At 38.6% G+C, this 20,859-nt stretch overlaps 3 protein-coding genes across 3 annotated transcripts; all 3 read left to right on the top strand.

Moving 5' to 3' along the window:
• The first annotated feature begins 1,814 nt into the window (after positions 1-1,814).
• On the top strand, positions 1,815-8,925 carry LOC148913290 (uncharacterized). The gene is made up of 3 exons (XM_089026022.1): positions 1,815-1,911; positions 1,979-8,768; positions 8,836-8,925. The coding sequence occupies exon 2, from the start codon at positions 2,280-2,282 to the stop codon at positions 8,493-8,495; it is 6,216 nt and encodes a 2,071-aa protein (XP_088882148.1). The 5' UTR covers positions 1,815-1,911; positions 1,979-2,279; the 3' UTR covers positions 8,496-8,768; positions 8,836-8,925.
• A 1,803-nt stretch (positions 8,926-10,728) lies between these two features.
• Positions 10,729-15,854, top strand: LOC148913291 (uncharacterized). Its single transcript, XM_089029088.1, has 8 exons — positions 10,729-10,800; positions 10,918-11,283; positions 11,518-11,790; positions 12,036-12,317; positions 13,399-13,557; positions 13,705-13,726; positions 14,062-14,230; positions 15,319-15,854. Exons 1-8 carry the CDS (start codon positions 10,740-10,742, stop codon positions 15,499-15,501), a joined length of 1,515 nt encoding a protein of 504 aa, XP_088885214.1. The 5' UTR covers positions 10,729-10,739; the 3' UTR covers positions 15,502-15,854.
• A 459-nt stretch (positions 15,855-16,313) lies between these two features.
• Positions 16,314-20,364, top strand: LOC148913292 (uncharacterized). Its single transcript, XM_089026024.1, has 6 exons — positions 16,314-16,431; positions 17,389-17,775; positions 18,564-18,620; positions 19,512-19,535; positions 19,975-20,078; positions 20,203-20,364. Exons 1-6 carry the CDS (start codon positions 16,359-16,361, stop codon positions 20,362-20,364), a joined length of 807 nt encoding a protein of 268 aa, XP_088882150.1. The 5' UTR covers positions 16,314-16,358.
• Positions 20,365-20,859: the final 495 nt, after the last annotated feature.

The raw sequence follows: 20,859 nt of genomic DNA on the forward strand, positions 1-20,859 counted from the left end.
TTTTCTCTTTATCCGTGTTTTCACGTTATTTGTCATGTCTCAATGGAAAGCGTATAAGTTATACTAGTGAATTGATAATTAACGTGGCTAAATGTATTACTTTCAGATAACAGAGAAGAGATTACGAGGTGATGTAACTATGACTACGAGTAAAGCCAATTGCTCTATATTGCCAACTAATACAGAATAAAGTAAAGCTATATCCACTGATACAGATTGTCCAAGAAGTGCCGAGCAACTGGTTTAGATAAATCTTTCTTGCGAATGTCGTAAAGGTGGTACGACATTCGCAAGAAAGATTTATCTAAACCAGTTGCTCGGCACTTTAACTCTGCTAATCACTCTGAGCTTAATGCTATTGTTTTTGGTATGTGTTTAACCCACTGGAGCAACAATCATCGTAAAACAAAAGAAATGCGCTTAATTCATTCACTTGGCACCGTTAATCCCCACGGGATGAACGAACGCTTCGCTTATAATTAAGTTATTTCCCACCTATTGTTGTTTTCGATCCTTTTGTTTTCCTTTGTTAAATGGCTTGCTTTTTTCTTATTGGTTTGTTTTCTCTCTCCTCTACTATATAAACATCTCTCTTACTCTTACTTTCTATTGACTCCGACGAAGGACTAACGTCCGAAACGTCAGTTACTATTTTCACTACGGTGTATAACTTATCATTCTAAATGATAACTGTTTTATTAGAAACACCGACGCAGTCCACGCTAGTGTTTACTAGCCATCATCTAAAAAAATACATGGACTTTTTTCAATTAATTTTTCTTATTCTCTAACCTGTGATTTTTTTAAACTAAATAACTTTGTACATCTTTTAGAAAGCAACAAGATAATACCCCTTAGTTGATTTGAAGACATGTACTTTTTGCTTACGATTTTTATTTATGAAAGTATTCGTTATCGTTTGAGCTTTTTTTTTTTTTAATCTATAAGATAACATATTTTTTATATTATTATCATATTTTTTCTTCTTTTTAATTTTAACCTTTTCTTACCTCCTTTATAATGATGACTATTTCTATTTTTCTTTTCTTTTTTTTTTTTTTGGTCCCAAGAGAAACTCATAATATTCACGAATGAATACAGGAATATAGTTAATGAATATAAAAAGCTTAGGAACCCGAGGTGTAGCTGAGCGTTTCTCTTGCTTTTCACAGTACAGAGACATAACAATAGGTTTTGTATAGCTTTTGTAAAATATTTGCGAGAGCGTGTCCCTGTGCTTTGATATAAACACGGTAGCCAGCTAATCAGCGCGCGCGTTCATATATTTCATAATGCAATTCACAGTTGAAAGAGCCTACGTAGCAAGCAGTTGATCTAAGTTATTCACAAAAATACGATGAATTTACAACAGAACACAATAGATTTTCTAAATACATTACATCAACTGAGTACTATGTATAGGCTAAATATCCCATTTATAATACAAGTTGACTAATACATTCCCTGCTATTTTTGATTGGTCCGTGAACGACTCGAAAGTGCATGGGTTTTCTGGTTTTCCTTTCTGGTATTGACTAAGAAATTATAAAAAGCAAATCAACGCTCTCTATGAAAACGTCGTCACTAACCTGCCTGTGGTTTGAAACCACAACTTTGAAGTACCATTGGCAATAAAGTATGAAGTATTTTTACATAGAAACGATTGCATTGCTGATTTCATTGGTAACTCTTTCAAAAGGTATGTTTAATTTTTTTTTGTAAGTTTATCGCACGCACATATCTCTTACGGAAATAGAATAAGCTGGGAGCTGAAGTTGAGCAAGAGATAAGCAATGTAGACGACAACTATTTGATTTCCAAATTAGCGTAGGTTATTAATATTCATAAGTTGAAATTATGGGATGTAAGCCGGGACAGGCAGCAAGACGATCGTAATACGTACACCATATGGTATGTCAAGATTATATTTGATTTTCCGTAAGATATAGGCTTTTAATTTGTAACTTTTTATTTCTAGTGAACCTCGTAATTATAAATCTGTCTATTGTGAATGAAATAACTGAAGAACATCAAGATTATCGAGAATTAAATCGCTGATATAATCGACGAGCGTTTTGCGTTGTGTACCCATTACTGAATTAGATGTCCCCACTGAACGAAAGAAGATGTCCGCTACATTATTGTTCACATATGTCATTCACCGACTGATGGACATTTATTAAGCTTGATTCTGCAGTTATCCAGCGTTTATTTCATCTCCGAAGAGTGTTTACAAGAATCGTACGGCTTGTGAATTCCTCGAATTTCCATGTGCAGCGATGGATGATGACACAGGAAGCCCGCCGGCAAGACGCAAGAAGCCCGCTGATCGTGAAAGTTGTGACGGAGTGAGAGAAGAGAGAGCTGAAGCTCTAAGACGCTCAAGATCGGGATATATTGGCCAATTGACAAAGAATTATCGAAATATAAAAGAAGTGATGAAATCAGAGAATTTCAATGATATTGATACCGTTCTGAGGATAAGGCAGAAAATATTGAACACATTTGATAACTTCGAACGGTGTTGTCAACAGCACTTAGAATGCTTGAAGGAACAGTTGGATATTGAAGAAGCTGAAGGCATTTACAGTAGAGAGCTAGAAGCTAAAAAGGACATTGAGGGAGAAATTGATGCGTGGACCCACCGAAACAAAAGACCGTTCATTGACTTTGATCTGCCTCTTGTCGAACCCTGCGATTCTAGTAGCCAAGCAGGCTCTAACGAAAGTTCCCAATCAAGTACAGCAACGAAGTTAAAGTTGAAAGCGAGGGCAGATCAAGCTGTTGCCGAGCTTAAGATTAGACAGTTAAAGGAAGAGCAAGAATTGCAAGAAAGAATTGAAGAGATGACGATGAAATTGCGGTTAGAGGAGGCAATTCAAGTCAATAAAATAAAACGTCGACACACATTACTAAAAGCTCAACACGAAATGGAACAAAGAAACACTGAACTAAAAATCTATGAAAGGGCCGAACGAGTTGAGCTATACAATTTTTACGACGACGACGACGACGTGTTACCTGGTTCAAACCCCTTTGGCTCCACACCAAGAAGTGCCCCAAAGGAATCGACTAGAGTTGCAGACTTTAGACAGCGCCTCCCTGTGAACCCGTTTGCAACTCCGATAACACCGATCTCCACTAACCCATTCGCAGCCCCGATGGCCCAGACGCCTGGCAGTTCGTTAGCAACACCGACAAGGGGAAGCTCAAGTAACCCGTTTACGACGACAGAATGGTCTGATGTAGTACACTGGAAGCCCAAACCGAAGTTTGTTCATGCTGCGCATGCACCGACACCACAGGCATGGCTGGACCTGAACACACCCGAGTTCTACGTCGCTGATTATGATAACCGTCTAAGCGACACTGCCAATAACGATGAACCACCTAAGCCAGCAGTCCATGAGAAGGTCCTCAGTCAACTGATAAAGCAGCAAGAAAGGATCACCAGCGCCATGACCAACGCTTTAATGCTTCCTAAACCAGAGCTATTAACCTTTGATGGAAACCCATTACACTACTGGAGGTTTATTCGCAACTACGAACAGAACATTGAAGCAAAGACTGAGGATAACGGAGAACGATTGAATTATTTACTGCAATATTGTACGGGCAAGGCTAAAGAAGTGATCAAGAACTGTGTAGTATTGGACTCTACCGACGGCTACCTCACAGCACGAACGTTATTGCTTGAAAGATTCGGCGAACCTTATGTCATAGCCACGGCCTACATTGATCTTGTAACTGAGGGACCCCCGCTGAGGGCGTCTGATAGACAAGGCCTGCAAGTTTTCGCCGATAAGTTAAAGGACTGTGAATTAACTCTACGTGCCGTTGGATATTATGACGACTTGAACAATGCTGACAACTTGAAGAAAATAGCAGAACGTTTCCCTGTCCACCTAAAGGCTAGGTGGCTCGAGAAGGCTAGAGTGATACGAAGCGGAGGAAGAAAACCCAGCATAGACCATATGTCCGAATTTTTGTCTGAGAGAGCAAAGGCCGCAAATGATCCTGTTTTCGGACAGATTATGGACTCAAAGGACACGTCCAGGGACAGAATGCGACCCCGAAGTAAACCGTTTCAGAACACGCCAAGGCCGCCAAGAGCTACCACCCTAGCGACACACCAAGCAGAAACGCCGAAAGTGACGGCAACAACAAAGGATTCACAATTAGCTTCGAGGGCCGCATATACTTTAAACGACCAGGTAAAGTGTGGTCTTTGTGCCCAAGCACATCTTCTCACAAGCTGCGATGAATTTAAGAAGAAGACGCAAGGTGAAAGAATGAAGTTTGTTCGAGACAAAGGGTTATGTGACAACTGCCTTAAGCGAGGACATAGAGCAAAGAATTGCTATCAGAAAAAACAGTGTGAAGTGGATTCCTGTGAGGGAAAACACCACACGTTGCTGCATCCACCGAACAGCTCTAACCTTAATCAACAGCCGAGCCAGGATTCAAGTAACAATACGAACAGTGCTAAAAATTATAATGTCGTCAAGGCTGATAGCGTAAACAGCGTCGATGTTCTTGCCAAGGAGAAAAGAGTATGTCTTCTAATCGTGCCCGTAAAGGTTCGTGGAAAGAAAGGTCAGAGATATGTTGTCACCTACGCTCTTTTGGACCAAGGATCCGACACGACATTGTGCGAGAAACGCCTAATAGAACAGCTGGGAATCGAAGGCGCCGAACGAACATTCTCGTTGACAACTATCGAAAAGGCAAACGTTCAGCGAAAGGGATTAACCGCGAGTTTGGAAGTTACAGCTCTTGACTCAGACAATGTCGTCGAGATACCGACCGTATGGACAGTCAAAAAATTGCACATCACTACAGAAGGTGCACCCAGAGATGAAGACATTCGTAGGTGGCCACATCTAGCAGAAATACAAATACCTGAAATAGACACTGATGAAGTTACTTTACTCATCGGCAATGATACGCCTGAAGCCTTTTGGGCGTTAGAAGAGAAACGAGGACAACGGAAGGAACCGTATGCGGTCAAGACACTCCTTGGATGGACCATCGTAGGACCGATGACTGAGTCTACGCATCAACAAAGCTTGAACGCACACTACATATCTTCCCATGGTGATGAGCTTAAGGCTCAAGTTGAAAGATTCTGGAGGACCGATTTCGGAGATGCAGTACTAAGTTCCGAAGAATGCATGTCAGCAGAAGATAAAAGAGCGTTGTCTATCATGCAGGAAAGCACGGTTTTATCTGAGGGTCACTACCAAATGGCCCTGCCGTGGAGAAACAGCAGTTATTGTACATTGAACAATCGACCGATGGCTGAGTTTAGACTTGCAACATTAAAACAAAGATTCCTGAACGATCCTGGACTTTATGAGAAATACAAAGAAGTTATAGATGACCATCTGACTAAGGGCTATGCCCGTCGCCTTCCCAACGAGAATTTTGACCAGAAGAGAGTGTGGTACCTACCCCACCATGCTGTGATTACCCCCAAGAAGCTACGCGTGGTATTCGACTGCGCCGCCAAATGGAAAGGCATGTCATTAAATGACCAACTATTGCAAGGACCTGATCAAACGAACAATCTCGTAGGCGTCCTTACTAGATTTCGCGAAGAGCCCATAGCACTAGCAGCAGATATCGAAGCTATGTTTTTGCAAGTCAAGGTTGAGCCCAAGGACTGTGACATGCTTAGATTCCTTTGGTGGCCTGATGGAGATCTTAGTCAACAGCCAGCAAATTTTCAAATGCTAGTCCACATTTTCGGTGCAACGTCTTCGCCAAGTTGTGCGAATTTTGCACTCAGAAAAACAGCTGACGACAATCAAACCGAATTTGATGATGAGATTGTGAACATCGTGCATAGGAACTTCTATGTGGATGATATGCTGAAGTCGACAAGTACTGTTGAAGGCGCTATACGAACTGCACCTGAAGTGACTGAAATGCTACGACGAGGAGGATTTCGTCTCACAAAGTGGATGAGCAATAGTAAAGAAGTCCTCAAGTCGATACCTGAATCTGAAAGAGCTAAGGCTGTAAAGGAACTAGACTTTGAACGATTTCCGACGGAAAGAGCCTTAGGAGTTGAATGGGATGTCGAGAAAGATTGCATCGGATTTAAGACACAGGTAAAGGAAAGGTCTCTTACAAGACGTGGGATGTTATCCATAACGAGTTCTGTGTATGATCCATTGGGTATCGCTGCTCCATTCGTCCTGTTAGCCAAGCTAATCTTGCAAGAACTTTGTAGACAGCAACTAAAATGGGATGACCCAATCCCTGAACATAACCTCGTTGAGTGGAAGAGATGGCTAGAAGACCTACCAAGACTGTCAAATATGAAGCTACCGAGATGCTTGAAGTCACCTGACCTTGGAGACATCGTCACCTATGAATTGCACCATTTCGCAGATGCTTCCCAGTCAGCTTATGGCACCGTATCGTACCTGCGGATGGTTGACATTAATGGGGAAGTACATTGTTCGTTCCTGAACGGGAAGTCAAGGCTCGCTCCTGTAAAACCAGTGACCATTCCTCGCTTAGAACTATCGGCGGCCGTTGTAGCAGTCAAAATTGATAAGATGTTAACAGCCGAGCTAGATCTGCCGCTGACTGAGTCGACGTTCTGGACTGACTCTACAACAGTGCTTCAATACATCAACAACTTCTCAAGACGATTCAACATCTTCGTGGCACATCGGATTGCTATCATTCACGAATTTTCTACCCCCAAGCAGTGGAGATATGTGAATACCAAAGACAATCCTGCGGATGATGCGTCCAGAGGTTTGACCGCGGAGAAAATTACAGGAGACGAAGGAAGGCGATGGTTGTGCGGCCCTGAGTTTTTATGGAAAGGCCAAGATTCGTGGCCAGCACCAGTTCTCAAGATATCTGAGGTACCAAGTGACGACCCAGAAGTGAAGAGAGAGAGACAGGTCTATATGGCACAGCAAAGGGACTCAAAGAACTTCCTGCAACGAATGTACGAGCATTACTCTGATTGGTATCGCTTAAAGGTGGCCATTGCCTGGATGCTGAGATTCAGAAACTACTTCGTAAACAAGTTAAGAAGTTCAAAGCATGATATTGAAGTTAAGCCTGCTACAAGAGGAAGAATAACTGTGAAAGAGATTCGAGAAGCAGAAGTTGCAATTATCAAGGATGTACAAGGCCAAGGCTTCACAAGGGAAGTGAATATCTTGAGCAAACAGATTGAGAAGTCGAAAGTCAAAGTTTCCACAAGAGAGAAACCCCTACCAAAGGCAAGTTGCATTTTCAAGCTAGCCCCCGTGCTTAAAGGAGGAGTTTTATTAGTTGGAGGCCGCTTAGAGAACGCCCCAATTTCTGATGCAGCCAAACATCCACCAATTCTACCGAAGAACCACCCTGTCTGCGAGCTTGTTATTAGACATTATCACCAACTGTACGGCCACGCTGGAAGAGAACACCTACTGGCCCTTGTAAGACAGCGATATTGGATAGTAAGCGCAAGATCCCTAATTAGACGTGTGCTGACGACATGCTTTGACTGCCGAAGACGTAAGGCCCCGCCTATATCCCAACAGATGGCAAACTTGCCAGTTGACAGGCTCACCCCTGACGAACCACCATTTTCATTTGTTGGAACAGACTTCTTTGGTCCATTCTTAGTGAAAAGAGGTCGGAGCACAGAGAAACGGTACGGATGCATTTTCACTTGTTTAACATCACGAGCCGTACATCTAGAGGTTGCTCATAGCTTGGAAGCAGATTCCTTCATCAATGCGTTGCAGCGGTTCATGAATCGCAGAGGAAGACCCATCGAAATCAGAAGCGACAATGGTACTAGCTATAAGGGTGGTGAGAGAGAGCTACGCAAATCTTTACAAGAATGGAATGTTCAGAAGATCGAGAGTTTCCTAAAACAGAGAGAAATCGTCTGGAAGTTTAATCCCCCAGGAGCCAGCAGCATGGGTGGAATATGGGAGAGAATCATAAGATCTGTAAGGTCCATTTTAAGGGCCCTGTTGAGGGAGCAAGTTACTACAGACGAAGTCCTGTTGACTTTAATGACGCAAGTGGAGGCCATTCTTAACAGTAGGCCGTTGACAACTTGCAGTGATGATCCCAAGGACGACTCCCCTTTAACGCCTAACCATATCCTGTTACTGCGTCCAGGAGCGAGTATGCCTCTAGGTGTATTCACGGCTTCTGATAACTATGGCAGACGTCGATGGAGACAGTGTCAATATCTAGCCAATCTGTTCTGGCGCCGTTGGCTCAAAGAGTACCTACCAACTTTACAATTGAGGCAGAAATGGATCTCCCCACAAAGGAACCTAGCGAAAGGTGATGTTGTTTTGGTGGTGGACGAGACCGTTAAACGGGGCCAGTGGCCTCTGGCATGTGTACTAGAAGTTTACAAGGCAAGGGAGGGACTTGTACGCTCCGCAAGAGTCAAGACGTCTAAGACAGAGTTGGTCCGTCCCATTCACAAATTGTGCTTGCTGGAAGGAGTTGATTAAAGCCTCAAGAATCAAGGAAGCACTGTTAGCGAATTACACAAGAACATTGTTGAGTTAATTGATAATTGTGCTATGAAACCAAATTAATTTCTTATTGTCGTCAGGACAATGATTTAAGAAATGATATATAAGAAATGCCTCATTTGGGGCCAGTAATGTAGACGACAACTATTTGATTTCCAAATTAGCGTAGGTTATTAATATTCATAAGTTGAAATTATGGGATGTAAGCCGGGACAGGCAGCAAGACGATCGTAATACGTACACCATATGGTATGTCAAGATTATATTTGATTTTCCGTAAGATATAGGCTTTTAATTTGTAACTTTTTATTTCTAGTGAACCTCGTAATTATAAATCTGTCTATTGTGAATGAAATAACTGAAGAACATCAAGATTATCGAGAATTAAATCGCTGATATAATCGACGAGCGTTTTGCGTTGTGTACCCATTACTGAATTAGATGTCCCCACTGAACGAAAGAAGATGTCCGCTACAAGCAAGCTTAGGAACCCGAGGCGTAGCTGAGCGTTTCTCTTGCTTTTCACAGTACAGAAACATAACAATAGGTTTTGTATAGCTTTTGTAAAATATTTGCGGGAGCGTGTCCTTGTGCTTTGATATAAACACGGTAGCCAGTAGTCTCCCCCACAGCCGCTTTCAGTGTCGTCACGCAATGCTTTCTCCCCTGAGTAGCTGCTGCTTGCCCGAGCACAACATTCCTTTCCTATTCTTTGTGTTCAACCAATCAGATAAGTGTCATTGTGTTTCAAGAACCAATCAAAACGTTTCAAATTTGACAACTTGTAAACATTCGCGAGAGAAATAATTCTAAGACGCATTTGAGTGGAAGTTGGAGAAAATCTTTGGGAAATTAAAATTGAATTCGTTCTTGTTGAATGTTTGATGCCCCCCCCCCCCCCCCCCCCCCAAGGTTATTGGAGACGGAATAAGTGTTTTCTTTGTTCATAAATGAAAGAAAAGATTTATATTTTTATAAGTTTAGCTATCGACATTGTTTTATCTGCTGATAGTACTTGCTATCGAGCTCGTACCAAAATATTAGAAGCAAAAAGAAACTGGAAAACTTTTTTTAAAAGGCGTAATTTAGACTCAAGGAAATTAAACGAGACGACTCAAGATTTAAGAGATTGAATTCGAATATAAATCCTGACAGTATTTTTAATAAACGAAGAAGATGATCACTTATTTTAAACAACGAATGCAGTGTAAAGCTAAAGAAAATCGCAAAAAGGCTAGATAACTTTTAATTCTGACACTATCACACCGTTGACTTCCACGGGTATTCATTGTAAACTTCTGGGTAACGCTCACAGTTCTGGTATTTACTTCGCGTATACTGCGAGGACTAGCTCAATTTGATACTGTTAGAAAAGTTGTTTTGTTTTGTTTTGTTCACACTGTTAGAAAAGTCGTGAAAAGTGAACACAAATCGTTAGCTAAAGCGTTATCTTATGGCCAACCTTCTAACGTCGCGTTAGCAATTTATGTGAAATGTCAGGAACTTAGAACCCCTGTTATTCAAAAAGTCCTCGAGCTTGTCTCGGAAGAAATTACTGGGCTATGCTCTTGAGCGCCATATTTTATTCCTTTAAGCGATTTCCCATATCTAGTAGGTAGATTTTCCAATAAATCTTGTTTTTCATGTAAAAATCTTTCGTATAGCGTCTTTCTGGTGATCATTAACTGTTTAATGCGAAATTTCTTAGCTGCTATCTCGGAACCTTTCTCTAACGACGCATCTTGCTTTCCATATGGCGCGATTCGTTCCTGGTTTTCGAGAACTAAGCCGTGATTGGTTAATTCGTAGGAAAGGAATGTTGTGCTCGGGTAAGCAGCAGCTACTCAAGGGAGAAAGCGTAGAGACTAGGTAGCCAGCTAATCAGCGCGCGCGTTCAAATATTTCATAATGCAATTCACATTCGAAAGAGCCTGCGTAGCAAGCAGTTGATCTAAGCTATTCATAAAAATACAATGAATTTACAACAGAACACAATAGAATAATAGAATATTATGCAAGTTGACTAATACATTTTCTGCTACTTCTAATTGGTCCGTGAACGACTCGGTGAGATTCGAAAGTGCATGGGTTTTTTGGTTTTCCTTTCTGGTATTGACTAAGAAATTATAAAAAAGCAAATCAACGCTCTCTATGAAAACGCCGTTACTAACCGGCACGTGCTTTGAAACCACAACTTTGAAGTACCATTGGCAATAAAGTATGAAGTATTTTTACATAGAAACGATTGCATTGCTGATTTCATTGGTAACTCTTTCAAAAGGTATGTTTAATAGTATTTTTTTGTAAGTTTATCCTACGTAAATAAGGTTGTTCTGTTTTATTTTGCTAATTTTATTTGTTTCATGCTGATGATATATAAATGCACAATATTCAATAGGTATTCCTTGGTTCACTCGAGAACCCCCAAGTAAGCTCTACGTGTCCGTTGGAGGTACAGCGAGACTTGTGTGGGATTACAATGTCAGAAATAGAACTGCAATGTTTGATCCATATTCACCAGAGTGGGCTCTGTATAATAAAAGTGGATTTAGAATAGCTATAGGCGTCGAGGATGGCTACAATGGATGGAAGTTCGGTATGAACAAAAAATGTCCCCCAAAACTGCGTGGTGGAGTCAGTAAAGAGTCCACTGCTACTCTTGTCATCTCTAATGTCACCAAAGCTGATGAACGGCTATATGAATGTAGTCTGCTGTTATTAGCGGGATCACCAATAAGAAGTAAAGTACAACTGGTTGTTACGGGTAAGGTACACATTCTTTGGTTTACCCCAAAACGTTAAACGCTAAAAACAAATCGGGTGACAAACCATTATGACCTATATCGGTACACTAATTGACTGCATTCCATACCAAATAGCATATACTTTAAGTGTACTTGAATGTTTTATGATTAATATATTCACTTGGACACCGTTAATACCAAAGTAATACTTTTAATAGCTCCCAACTAATAATTAATTAATTTGTTGGATCCAGAACGTCCTCGCTTTACTACTCCAGTCACTTTAACTACGCCTATCAATGAGGGATCAAGTCTGTGCATCCGATGTTCAGCAGCTGCAGATCCTATGCCCAACGTAACGTGGGTACGAATTATAAAGAACCCAAAATTAATCAGTGAAGGAGTTGGTGAAGCATTTCTCAGATTCATAAACATCACGAGACACCAACGTGGGACGTATGAGTGTCAGGCTACGAATAATCCAAACGAGGATCCAGTTACAACGAGGACCGAAATCTCAGTAAAATGTAAATAATTTTATTTTCTTTGATGACTTTGCATAATATTGTATTAAAATTACTGAGATGTAACTATCCTTCAGAAAAAAAAAGGTAGTGACAAAAACGTCATATAATAAAGTCGACTGAATGACAGACGGGCCCTCCGATCGACGCTTATCATCACTGCTGACACTACCATCAACATATTATCATAACTACTCTTTCTGCTATTATTAATCTTGGTTTATCATCGCTACTTTTTTCTTCAATAGACCCTGTAGAACCAGCGAATGTCTTCGTTTCAGACATCAAAGCAACTTCTGCAGTGATCAAGTTGCACAGTCCCGTTGATGATGGAGGGAGCCCTGTCATAGAGTATAAAGTCCAAATCAACACAATTCCACCGAGAGAGGTTATCACCGAAACTACGTATTGCGTAACCAAGGATCTTAATGAGAATACAACATATGATGTGAAGGTGTATGCACGAAATGCAGTTGGGTGTGGGAAGGCAGTATGCACTGAGTTTACAACTAAAAAACCAAAGATGAAAGGTACATTCATATAAAGGAAAGTAAAAAACATAACTTTATAAATATCAGATATATCGAAATCCCTGGCATTGCGACGTCGCGGCCATTATTAGTCACAGTTAACATAAGCGAAAACGTAGTTTAAGCATCGTTTCCAGTGCGCAAGCGATTTTATGTCACATTTCTCTCTTTCTTTTGTTAGTAAACCTTCTTTTGTTCTTGATTAAACAAAAGAAAGTGAGAAATTTGAGATAAAATCGTATGCGTATTGGAAACGGTTCTTAAAATACCATTCTGCTTATTATCTTTGTTACCTTTGGATAAATTTAAACGATCGGGTTTTGCCACGAATTGGTTTTGCCACAAATTCAAGAGATACGGCCGCCCCTACAAATAAGCATGATGTTACTAACTACTACACTCAAACTCTTCGATTCGTGCATTTGGTGTTCAGCTCGAACAACACTTCCTTCAAAAATTTTTAATTTCATTTTTTTCTAGTCCGGTATCCTAAGAAATCGTGCGTTCTGATTGGCTGTTTGATCGGGCGGTATTTTGTCAGTATCTGCCCTTTGCCCGAGCTCGCGGACCGGTATGCTTTGCCGCTAAACAACAAAACAAAACGATTACAAAAACAAGTAAAAAAACAAAAACAAAAACGGGAGAACAATAAATAAGTTATTTACCGTCCTATAGTCGGTCCGGATAGGGAAAAACTGTGCCCTCGGTCTTGATAACGGACCTCGGCCTAACGGCTTCAGTCCGTATATTCAAGACCTCGTACACAGTTGTCCCCTATCCGGACCTCCTGGCCGGTAAATAAAATATATTTACTATTTCGATACATACAAATCGAAATATGGAGACCAGTTCATTTGAACAACTATTTTTCTGGAATGACTAGCCTCATGTTCACTTGGAAGTATAAAACCGTTTTACATGTAAGAGAGGATAGTCATTCCAGAAATAGACATTCAAATTGGTTGCCATATTTATATTTAGTGTATCGTGTCAAAAATCATGTTTTTCTTGACTGCGAGCCAAGCAATCGTGCACTCTTTGTGCTATATTCGACGTCTAATGTTTCAATTTTGCGTTTCAGCTGTAAAAAAAATGGTCTTGAATAAAGATGATACGGATGATATAGTTAGAGTTCAAGTAGCCAGTATATATGCCGGGGTCATTGGTGTGATTATTTGGATTGTACTCATATCTATGGCTATACTGGTAGTGTTTGTAAAGAAAATATGGGTAAAAAAAGGTAGGTTTTACAATTAGAATGACCATCCATTCTTCGTTCCCTCTGTCAGATACGATTCAAATTATTTCGTGCGTATTGAATATATTGTAGCATTATATATTTATATATTAAAATCAGTTAGAAATTAGCTTCATTGTCTTTTTTCAGGAAAGGAGCAACGAAAAGTAAGGTTAGTGTTCTCTAACGAATTGCCATGGATTTGAAGACTTTTATTTATTTATTTATTTATTATTTATTTATTTTTTACTTAACCATATCTTTTCTCATTGTTAGCTCCAAAAGCCATAACGGCTCATCTAGGGAGATCACAATGATAATTATATTTTACAATGATTTACGGAGTACAAAATAGAAAGAATACAAAAAGTGAGATAATAGTAAGATTTGAAGACTGGACACTAATTTCTTAAAGAGTTTAGGACAATGATCAACAATTTTAAGACAAACTTAGCCATCGTTTGGAAAAAAATTACAAAGCTATGTATTGTTTTTTTATCTAATCAGAATGAAGCTCAAAAAACGTTTTCCCGATGATGTATCCTCGTCCAAACCAACTGACGCATGCAAGCCAGATATGTCAATTAACGCAGAGAGTGACGTGTCGAAGAAGAACGACAACCAGCAACCACAAGCTATGCTCGTTTATGCACAGGTTGATAAAAGCAAGAAAAGGGTAAGTTATACTGCAAGAATTAAACTGAGACAATCTTGAAACAAGAAAATTGAATCAACTAGCAGTCTTAATGTACAAAACAATTAATTGAGGGACACCAAATTACTTGACTAAAATGTTTGAAAACATAACTTCCATTCATTCTCATAATCTAAGGAATTCAGTACAATATTCTTGTACCAAGGCCAAATAATGACGCTGGAAAAAGTAGTTACAGTTATAGAGGGGCTTTTCTCTGGAATATTCTACCAATAGATATTAGAGATAGATCAAGCTTGCAATTGTTTAAAGTGCCTATACCACCTCACTTAATATTTTCAGTATTGATTCTACATGAAGTGAATAGTTGAATGGTAAAGATTTTCATATGATTTGAGTGATGCATCTTGAAGATATAATCAAGGTTAATATGTTAATGAGTGTGATTTCATTATAGGAATTTGAGTTTGCTTCTCATCGTTTTTAAACTGCAACACTGATTACTGTGAGGAAAAAAAAATGCTAGTAGTTTTCTATAAAGCATGAGTAAGACAATGGTGTTATATACAGGATATTTTGCTGCCCCAGAAAAAGGTTTGTATTTAATGTTGCCTAGAATGACATCACACTTATTTGCATATTGGAAATATAAATATCTTCAAGATGTATCACTCGAATCATATGAATTTTTTTTACCATTCAAATACTCAGTTTATGTAGAATCGATACTGAAAATATTGAGTTAGGTGGTGTAGGCACTTTAAGAACTCATTATCAAGTAAAACTGTTCCAATTAATCATTAGGATAAATTAAGATTACATTTGTTAAATTTATTTAAATCATAAGTTGATTTTGTTTTAGAACTTTGTAATTTTATCTCTATAGTTTTAAATATTGTATATAAACACGACTCTCTGGAAGAGCATGTGTTATGACTAGATTATCGTGTCTAAATAAAGTTTTACTACTACTTAGGACATGTATCTATACACTGAACCACCCCCAATCCACCAACACCGCCATCCACGCTGACAAGCATCAATTTGTTTACTTAAAGTTTAGTTTTGTTATATTCTTTTATACTCATATTATACATTTTTTTAATCAGCGCCCAGGAGAGATAGTATATGCCGAACTTGATGAGCTCAAAGTAAAGGAAGATGCTTCAAATTTGGTGCAAAATCATCTTCCACCGATGCATCACAAGACTCAGTATGCAGATATCAACCACTGTGCAAGTACATGTCATACTGAGGAAGCTTACGAAACTATTTACTGCAATGTTGATTGAATCCCAGTTTATGGGTGAATACTTAATGGTAACATCGTTGATTTCGAATCTGTTACAGTATCTGCTGCTACTGCAACTGCTGTAGCTGTATGATATCTACTGTAGCTGTAGCTGTAACTACTGTAGCTGTAACTGTAGCTGTAACTGTAACTCAGACTGCAACTGTAACTGTAACTACAACCGATTATGTTTTACATTGCCTAAAGTATAGATAATACCAAGTTATTTTTTATGCTACCAGAAAATTACCGGGAAAGCTAAAACTGTGCTCATGTTTTAGAGTAATTCAATTCAGTTTAAATTTCAAAATATGAATAATTTTTGTATTATTATTTGGTTATATTAAAATTATTAAAAATTATTACAAACACAAATTAAATTATGAAATATACTTTTTTTCTTTCTAATTTTGCAAACTATATTTCATAATAACGTCAGCTTCTGAACGTCAGTTTTAGAAGTAATATTCTCTCCATCAACTCTCGTCAACTCACGGATATTTCCGCCTATGAGATCAACGTTTGCATTGCAGCAGCAAGTTGTGACTATTAGTTATCAATTGCAATTCACGTACATTGGTCTACATTCCGTCATTCAAAGTTCACCATGAAATCAGGTCTTCAGCTACAAGCTAGCTGTAGTAGTAGTATCGTAGTCGATCCATACATTCAGCTATTATAAGGTATGGTAAATTAACATTTCTCTTTAGTTGTTTGCACGTTTTCTGCGTGACTCCCAATATGTAACGCGTGACTCGTGAGTTATAAATGATTTGTTGAAATTTTTCTGCTGTAACACGTTATTCACTCTTCAGAACATGTCTTGAACTGCAGCCAATTTTAAGCATTTGAAACAAAATGGTACTCGTATACAAGATGTATAGGTTTACCATCTATTATACAGCATTTTTCACTACAATGTGTATTTCAGGTAAGAAGATGGTTGGTAAATGAGTTGGAGCCAAAATTCTAAAAGTAGATCAAATGAATGCGATAACAATTAGGTATAATATAGCCACCCGCAAGTAAAAGTAAATTGTTGAGTATTCGTACTAATTGCCTGCCCACGGACGTTCATAAATCAGTTCAATATCTCATTTACGTTCATTTGTGGGTGCTTTTCAATAATTCAGAAAATTGGATTGCAGATGATTTATCGATATCTATAAAGACAAACATTTTCTTCCAGACTAATGTGATACTGCCATCATTGTCTTCAGCTACTTTGACCTCATTTATTATGGAAGAGAGTTGGATTTCGTCTACTGCTTACTTAACCTTGTCTTTGATTATGAAAAGTGTTATTAATGTTTTCGGTCCATTTCATACATTTCTATACCTTTCTATACTTATGAATATTTTAAACAGTTTTCAGCGCTTCAGATGAATTTTTGCTTGCATGAATGATTCAAGTGATTGTTCGGTCTACTGCAGCTTGATCTATTTTTGCATTTCGTTATAGATAACAAAATATTCAAAACACGCAGTGACTTGTTCAGATTGTAAAGACTAAAAACTAAAACTTTAACTCGCTAACCGACCGAATGACAATCCAACTGAATGAATGACAATCCAACCGAACGAATGGCAATCCAACTGACTGACTGACTGACTGACTGACTGACTGACTGACTGACTGACTGACTGACTGACTGACTGACTGACTGGCTGAATGGCTGACTGGCTGACTGGCTGACTAGCTGACTGGCTGACTGGCTGACTGGCTGACTGAATGACTGACTGACTGACTGACTGACTGACTGACTGACTGACTGACTGACTGCCTGACTGCTGACTGGCCAACTGGCTGACTGACTGACTGACTGACTGACTAACTGACTGACTGACTGACAAACTGACTGACGTAAGTATTATTTACTCCAACTAGATGAAGTGGACAACATACTTTGGCTACCTAGTGTTGAAGGTTTCGTTGGAGATAATGTAACACTCATGTGGAACTCGACCAACGACAGGTCAATAAAGTCTGCTGTTTTTGGTTTGAGCAAACAGGGCATGGCAGATCCTCAATTCATCAACGTGAACACGTTGACTGGAAAAGTACACTACAATCCAAATATTAGCAAGGTGTATGCTTGGAGGGTGGACTTTGTTGGAAATCTAGTAGCTGGGCGTGCCTGGTTTATCATTAAGAACTTGCAACTCAATGATACCAATGAATATCTTGCGAGAATAACTATTGATGTTGATACAGTTAGGTCATATACTGTCACACTAAACGTACGACAAACAAATGATTTCCAACGCCAAAAAGGTAAATATTATCTGTGCGTTTTTTTCCCCTTACATCTGTGCCTGTAAATATTGCATAATGGGTTATGTTAAAGAGATTAAAAAAGGGGGGATGGGGAGGGGGTAGGGGGCTGTTGTTAGGAATTACAAAAAGACACCAGCAGTTCATAACTCCTAAGGAACTCCTAAGGAACTCCTACTGAGTTGTACGCTCCAGGTGTTGGTTCTTGAATGCGCCTTCACTTCCCGCTTGGTGTACTCAGGATATGCTAACATGAACGAAAAGGATTGAGGATTTTTATCATATAATTAAAAATTACAATTTTCGTCATTAAATATTGCCCCCTCCCCCAACATTGTTTAGGGGGAAGGGGGTTATTTTAAGAGAATTCCAAAATATTTCATCTCAGAATATTCATCCTTCATTAGCACTCAAAAGTTTCCAATATTTTTGTTTGATGTTTTTATTGTTAATTTTAGTGTAAAAGTATTTAAAAATACCAGAGGTAAAGTAGGGAAATAGCACAATCCTTACAAACTCCTTACGAACGCACAATTTATTACTTCCTTACAAACTCCACTTACTTTCAGTGAAACATAATTATTCTACACAAAGTTGAGTGTATAGCCCTCTGAGCAACAGAAGATTAATTCGACACTAGAGTATTACAATTCATTGTAAACATTTTTTTCCCTTAACACCTATGACAGTTTAGAGGGTTTTCATGTCCACTCTAACCATTGAGATTGCTTAGGGAGTATAGTTCTTCCAATTGATTTCTAATATGTTATGATTACAAAATTACCTAGCGTCAACAGTGCCATTTCTAACCACCAAGGGATGGAGGCCGCTTAATGAAACAGAAGGTAAGTCGTGGCTCAACTCAGTAAAGGTCTTTCAAAATGAAAAACATTAAATATCAGTGTCAGCAGTACCTGCTTGGAGACTCTGACAATTTAAATTAAGGGTCCTTCCCATCTCTTAACTTGCCATCTCAAATACCAGAAATCAAATATCTTGTTTTCCTTCCTGCTTGCTTTTGTTCTATACATTGGTCTGTAGGATGATGTACCGGGAACAGGAAACTTGTTAAATAAAACTATATGCTCAGTTATGTATTTCATCTAGTTTTTTTTCTATGTCATTGTAATAACTTTCTTCCTTCCATGCTTGTTAACATATTTTATACCCCCTCCCCCATTCCAAACTGAAAATATATCTCTTCCTGCTATGCATGTTTGGTTATAATTTCAGCAATAAGTTCTCATATTCCATGATTCCCATGCCATTCAAACAATATCTCAAACAATTTTCTATTTTACAGCAATTTTCATACTGAGCTATCCTCCATAATCTGATAAAACTCAATTAATCTGAAATTATTCAGTTAGGTTCAGTTATTTTGAAAAGGTCCTAATAAACGGACGAAACTAGTCCCTAAACTACAATTGTGTTGTTGTTAGTGCGTGGGGGATTACAAAAATCACCATAGAGTGTGTATAGATATAAAAAATCTGAAATTTGCAATGCTAATATTTTGTCTGTATGAATGCCACTTCAACATGGAAAAATCCCACTCAGCCTATAAGCCTAATGGCTTCTTGAGATTTCTTCGCCATTTCTATAAAATACTTATCTATTTATTACTAGTCCCCTTGATAACAAATAATCTAAAATATATTTAAGGTTTTAGTAATTAATATTTATAGTAAATTGTCTTGGCAATTAAATAAATAAATATTTTATTTCATTTTTAGGACATTTTGGAAACACATCTACTCGTAAGTATAGTTGCAGACCTTCAAGCAATATTTACACCAAAGAGAAGCCACACACAAGGGTACAAAGACTAAACGTTTGAAACACTTTGGACTACTTAGTAGTAAATAGTGCTAATTAAACAATAGAAAACAATAGGATTAGTATAATTTAGCAGTATTTAGTGGTATTTATGTTACGCACTTATAGTGTTTGTACTCTAGTAATCAGTTTAAAAAGGAACTCGATCCCTGTTATTATCTTTGTTTGCCTTGGTCTGTCTGCTTGTCTTCTAGTGTTTTGACAGTCCTGTCTCTTACTAGTCTTCTTGTTTGTTGTTCCTGCCCTTGTGTTTAGTCTTTCCTTCTTTTGTGTTTTAGTAGCTTTTGCTGCTATAGTTCAGTGGCTTTTTTGTTGTTACTGAAATCACTTTTACCTATTAAATTCATTTTATGATTTCAGCTCCAGTTCAAAATATGACAGTCGATATAAAATATATTTTGGTTTCCTTGTCAATCACATTAATCATAGTTTTTATTTTCACTGGTGGTTGTTATTGTAAAAAGGTAAGATTTTTTACTGTTTGTGAGAAAAAGAATTCATTTCCAATCTCAGCTTCATTTTTTATCTTATTTATACCCCCATTCTATTTTTTTAAATAAATGTATTTCCTGTTAATTATGTTTGTAGAGAAACAAGTCAAAGCAAGAAAAACAACACGCGAATAAAATAAAGAAAGACACTACGAAATTGCTAAGAGCTGAAAATAAAGATATCAGAGATGATAAGAATAACGATAATAACGATCAACACAATGAAGAAATACTGCTCGTAAGGAGAAAAGGAGCCTGATCTTGCGCATATAAAGGCGGTGCTAATGACATTGGACAATCTCGTACCCAGAGCCTGCGCTTCTTCTGACCAGCGACGAAGAACGAGGGCTCCGGCAAAGGAGGATGTTTCACTAGCATGCTTTGCGCGCCGTACTCATTATGCATCTGTCTTTAGCGTTTGTTTGAAAAATTTCCTCTCGACGACGATTTTCCTCGATTATTTCGCCAAACAACAAACCACAGCCTTTTGTTATTTCAATATTTTTCCTGGCTCCATAGCTGACACCAATAGAAAGGTCCCCCCCCCCCCTGTACCTTTAATAACTGACCGTTGTCGGTATGTTTGTAAATTTTTTTGGCCACATGAAAATCAAAACATGCCTGTAGCATGGGAATGATAGAAAAAGATAAAAATGTTGATTGCCAAGCGAAGTTGTTGTTGTCAGGCTTTGAATTAGTGTGGGAATAAGTCCAATTAAACGAAGAAATTTAAGAAAGGAACACACCAAACAAA

This window comes from Actinia tenebrosa, unplaced genomic scaffold, assembly GCF_029948245.1.
Source record: "Actinia tenebrosa isolate PJP-AT-01 unplaced genomic scaffold, QUT_ActTen_1.0 PGA_scaffold0__85_contigs__length_37466705, whole genome shotgun sequence".
Classification (NCBI taxonomy): Eukaryota; Metazoa; Cnidaria; class Anthozoa; order Actiniaria; family Actiniidae; genus Actinia; species Actinia tenebrosa.

Coding starts and splice junctions, on each gene's coding strand:
- LOC148913290 (XM_089026022.1), top strand. CDS start 2,280: ATGGATGATGACACAGGAAGCCCGCCGGCAAGACGCAAGAAGCCCGCT.
- LOC148913291 (XM_089029088.1), top strand. CDS start 10,740: ATGAAGTATTTTTACATAGAAACGATTGCATTGCTGATTTCATTGGTA. Junction 12,318..13,398: donor TAAAAAACCAAAGATGAAAG/GTACATTCATAT, acceptor TTTGCGTTTCAG/CTGTAAAAAAAATGGTCTTG. Junction 13,558..13,704: donor GAAAATATGGGTAAAAAAAG/GTAGGTTTTACA, acceptor GTCTTTTTTCAG/GAAAGGAGCAACGAAAAGTA.
- LOC148913292 (XM_089026024.1), top strand. CDS start 16,359: ATGGTACTCGTATACAAGATGTATAGGTTTACCATCTATTATACAGCA. Junction 16,432..17,388: donor CACTACAATGTGTATTTCAG/GTAAGAAGATGG, acceptor TACTCCAACTAG/ATGAAGTGGACAACATACTT. Junction 18,621..19,511: donor GCCGCTTAATGAAACAGAAG/GTAAGTCGTGGC, acceptor TTTCATTTTTAG/GACATTTTGGAAACACATCT.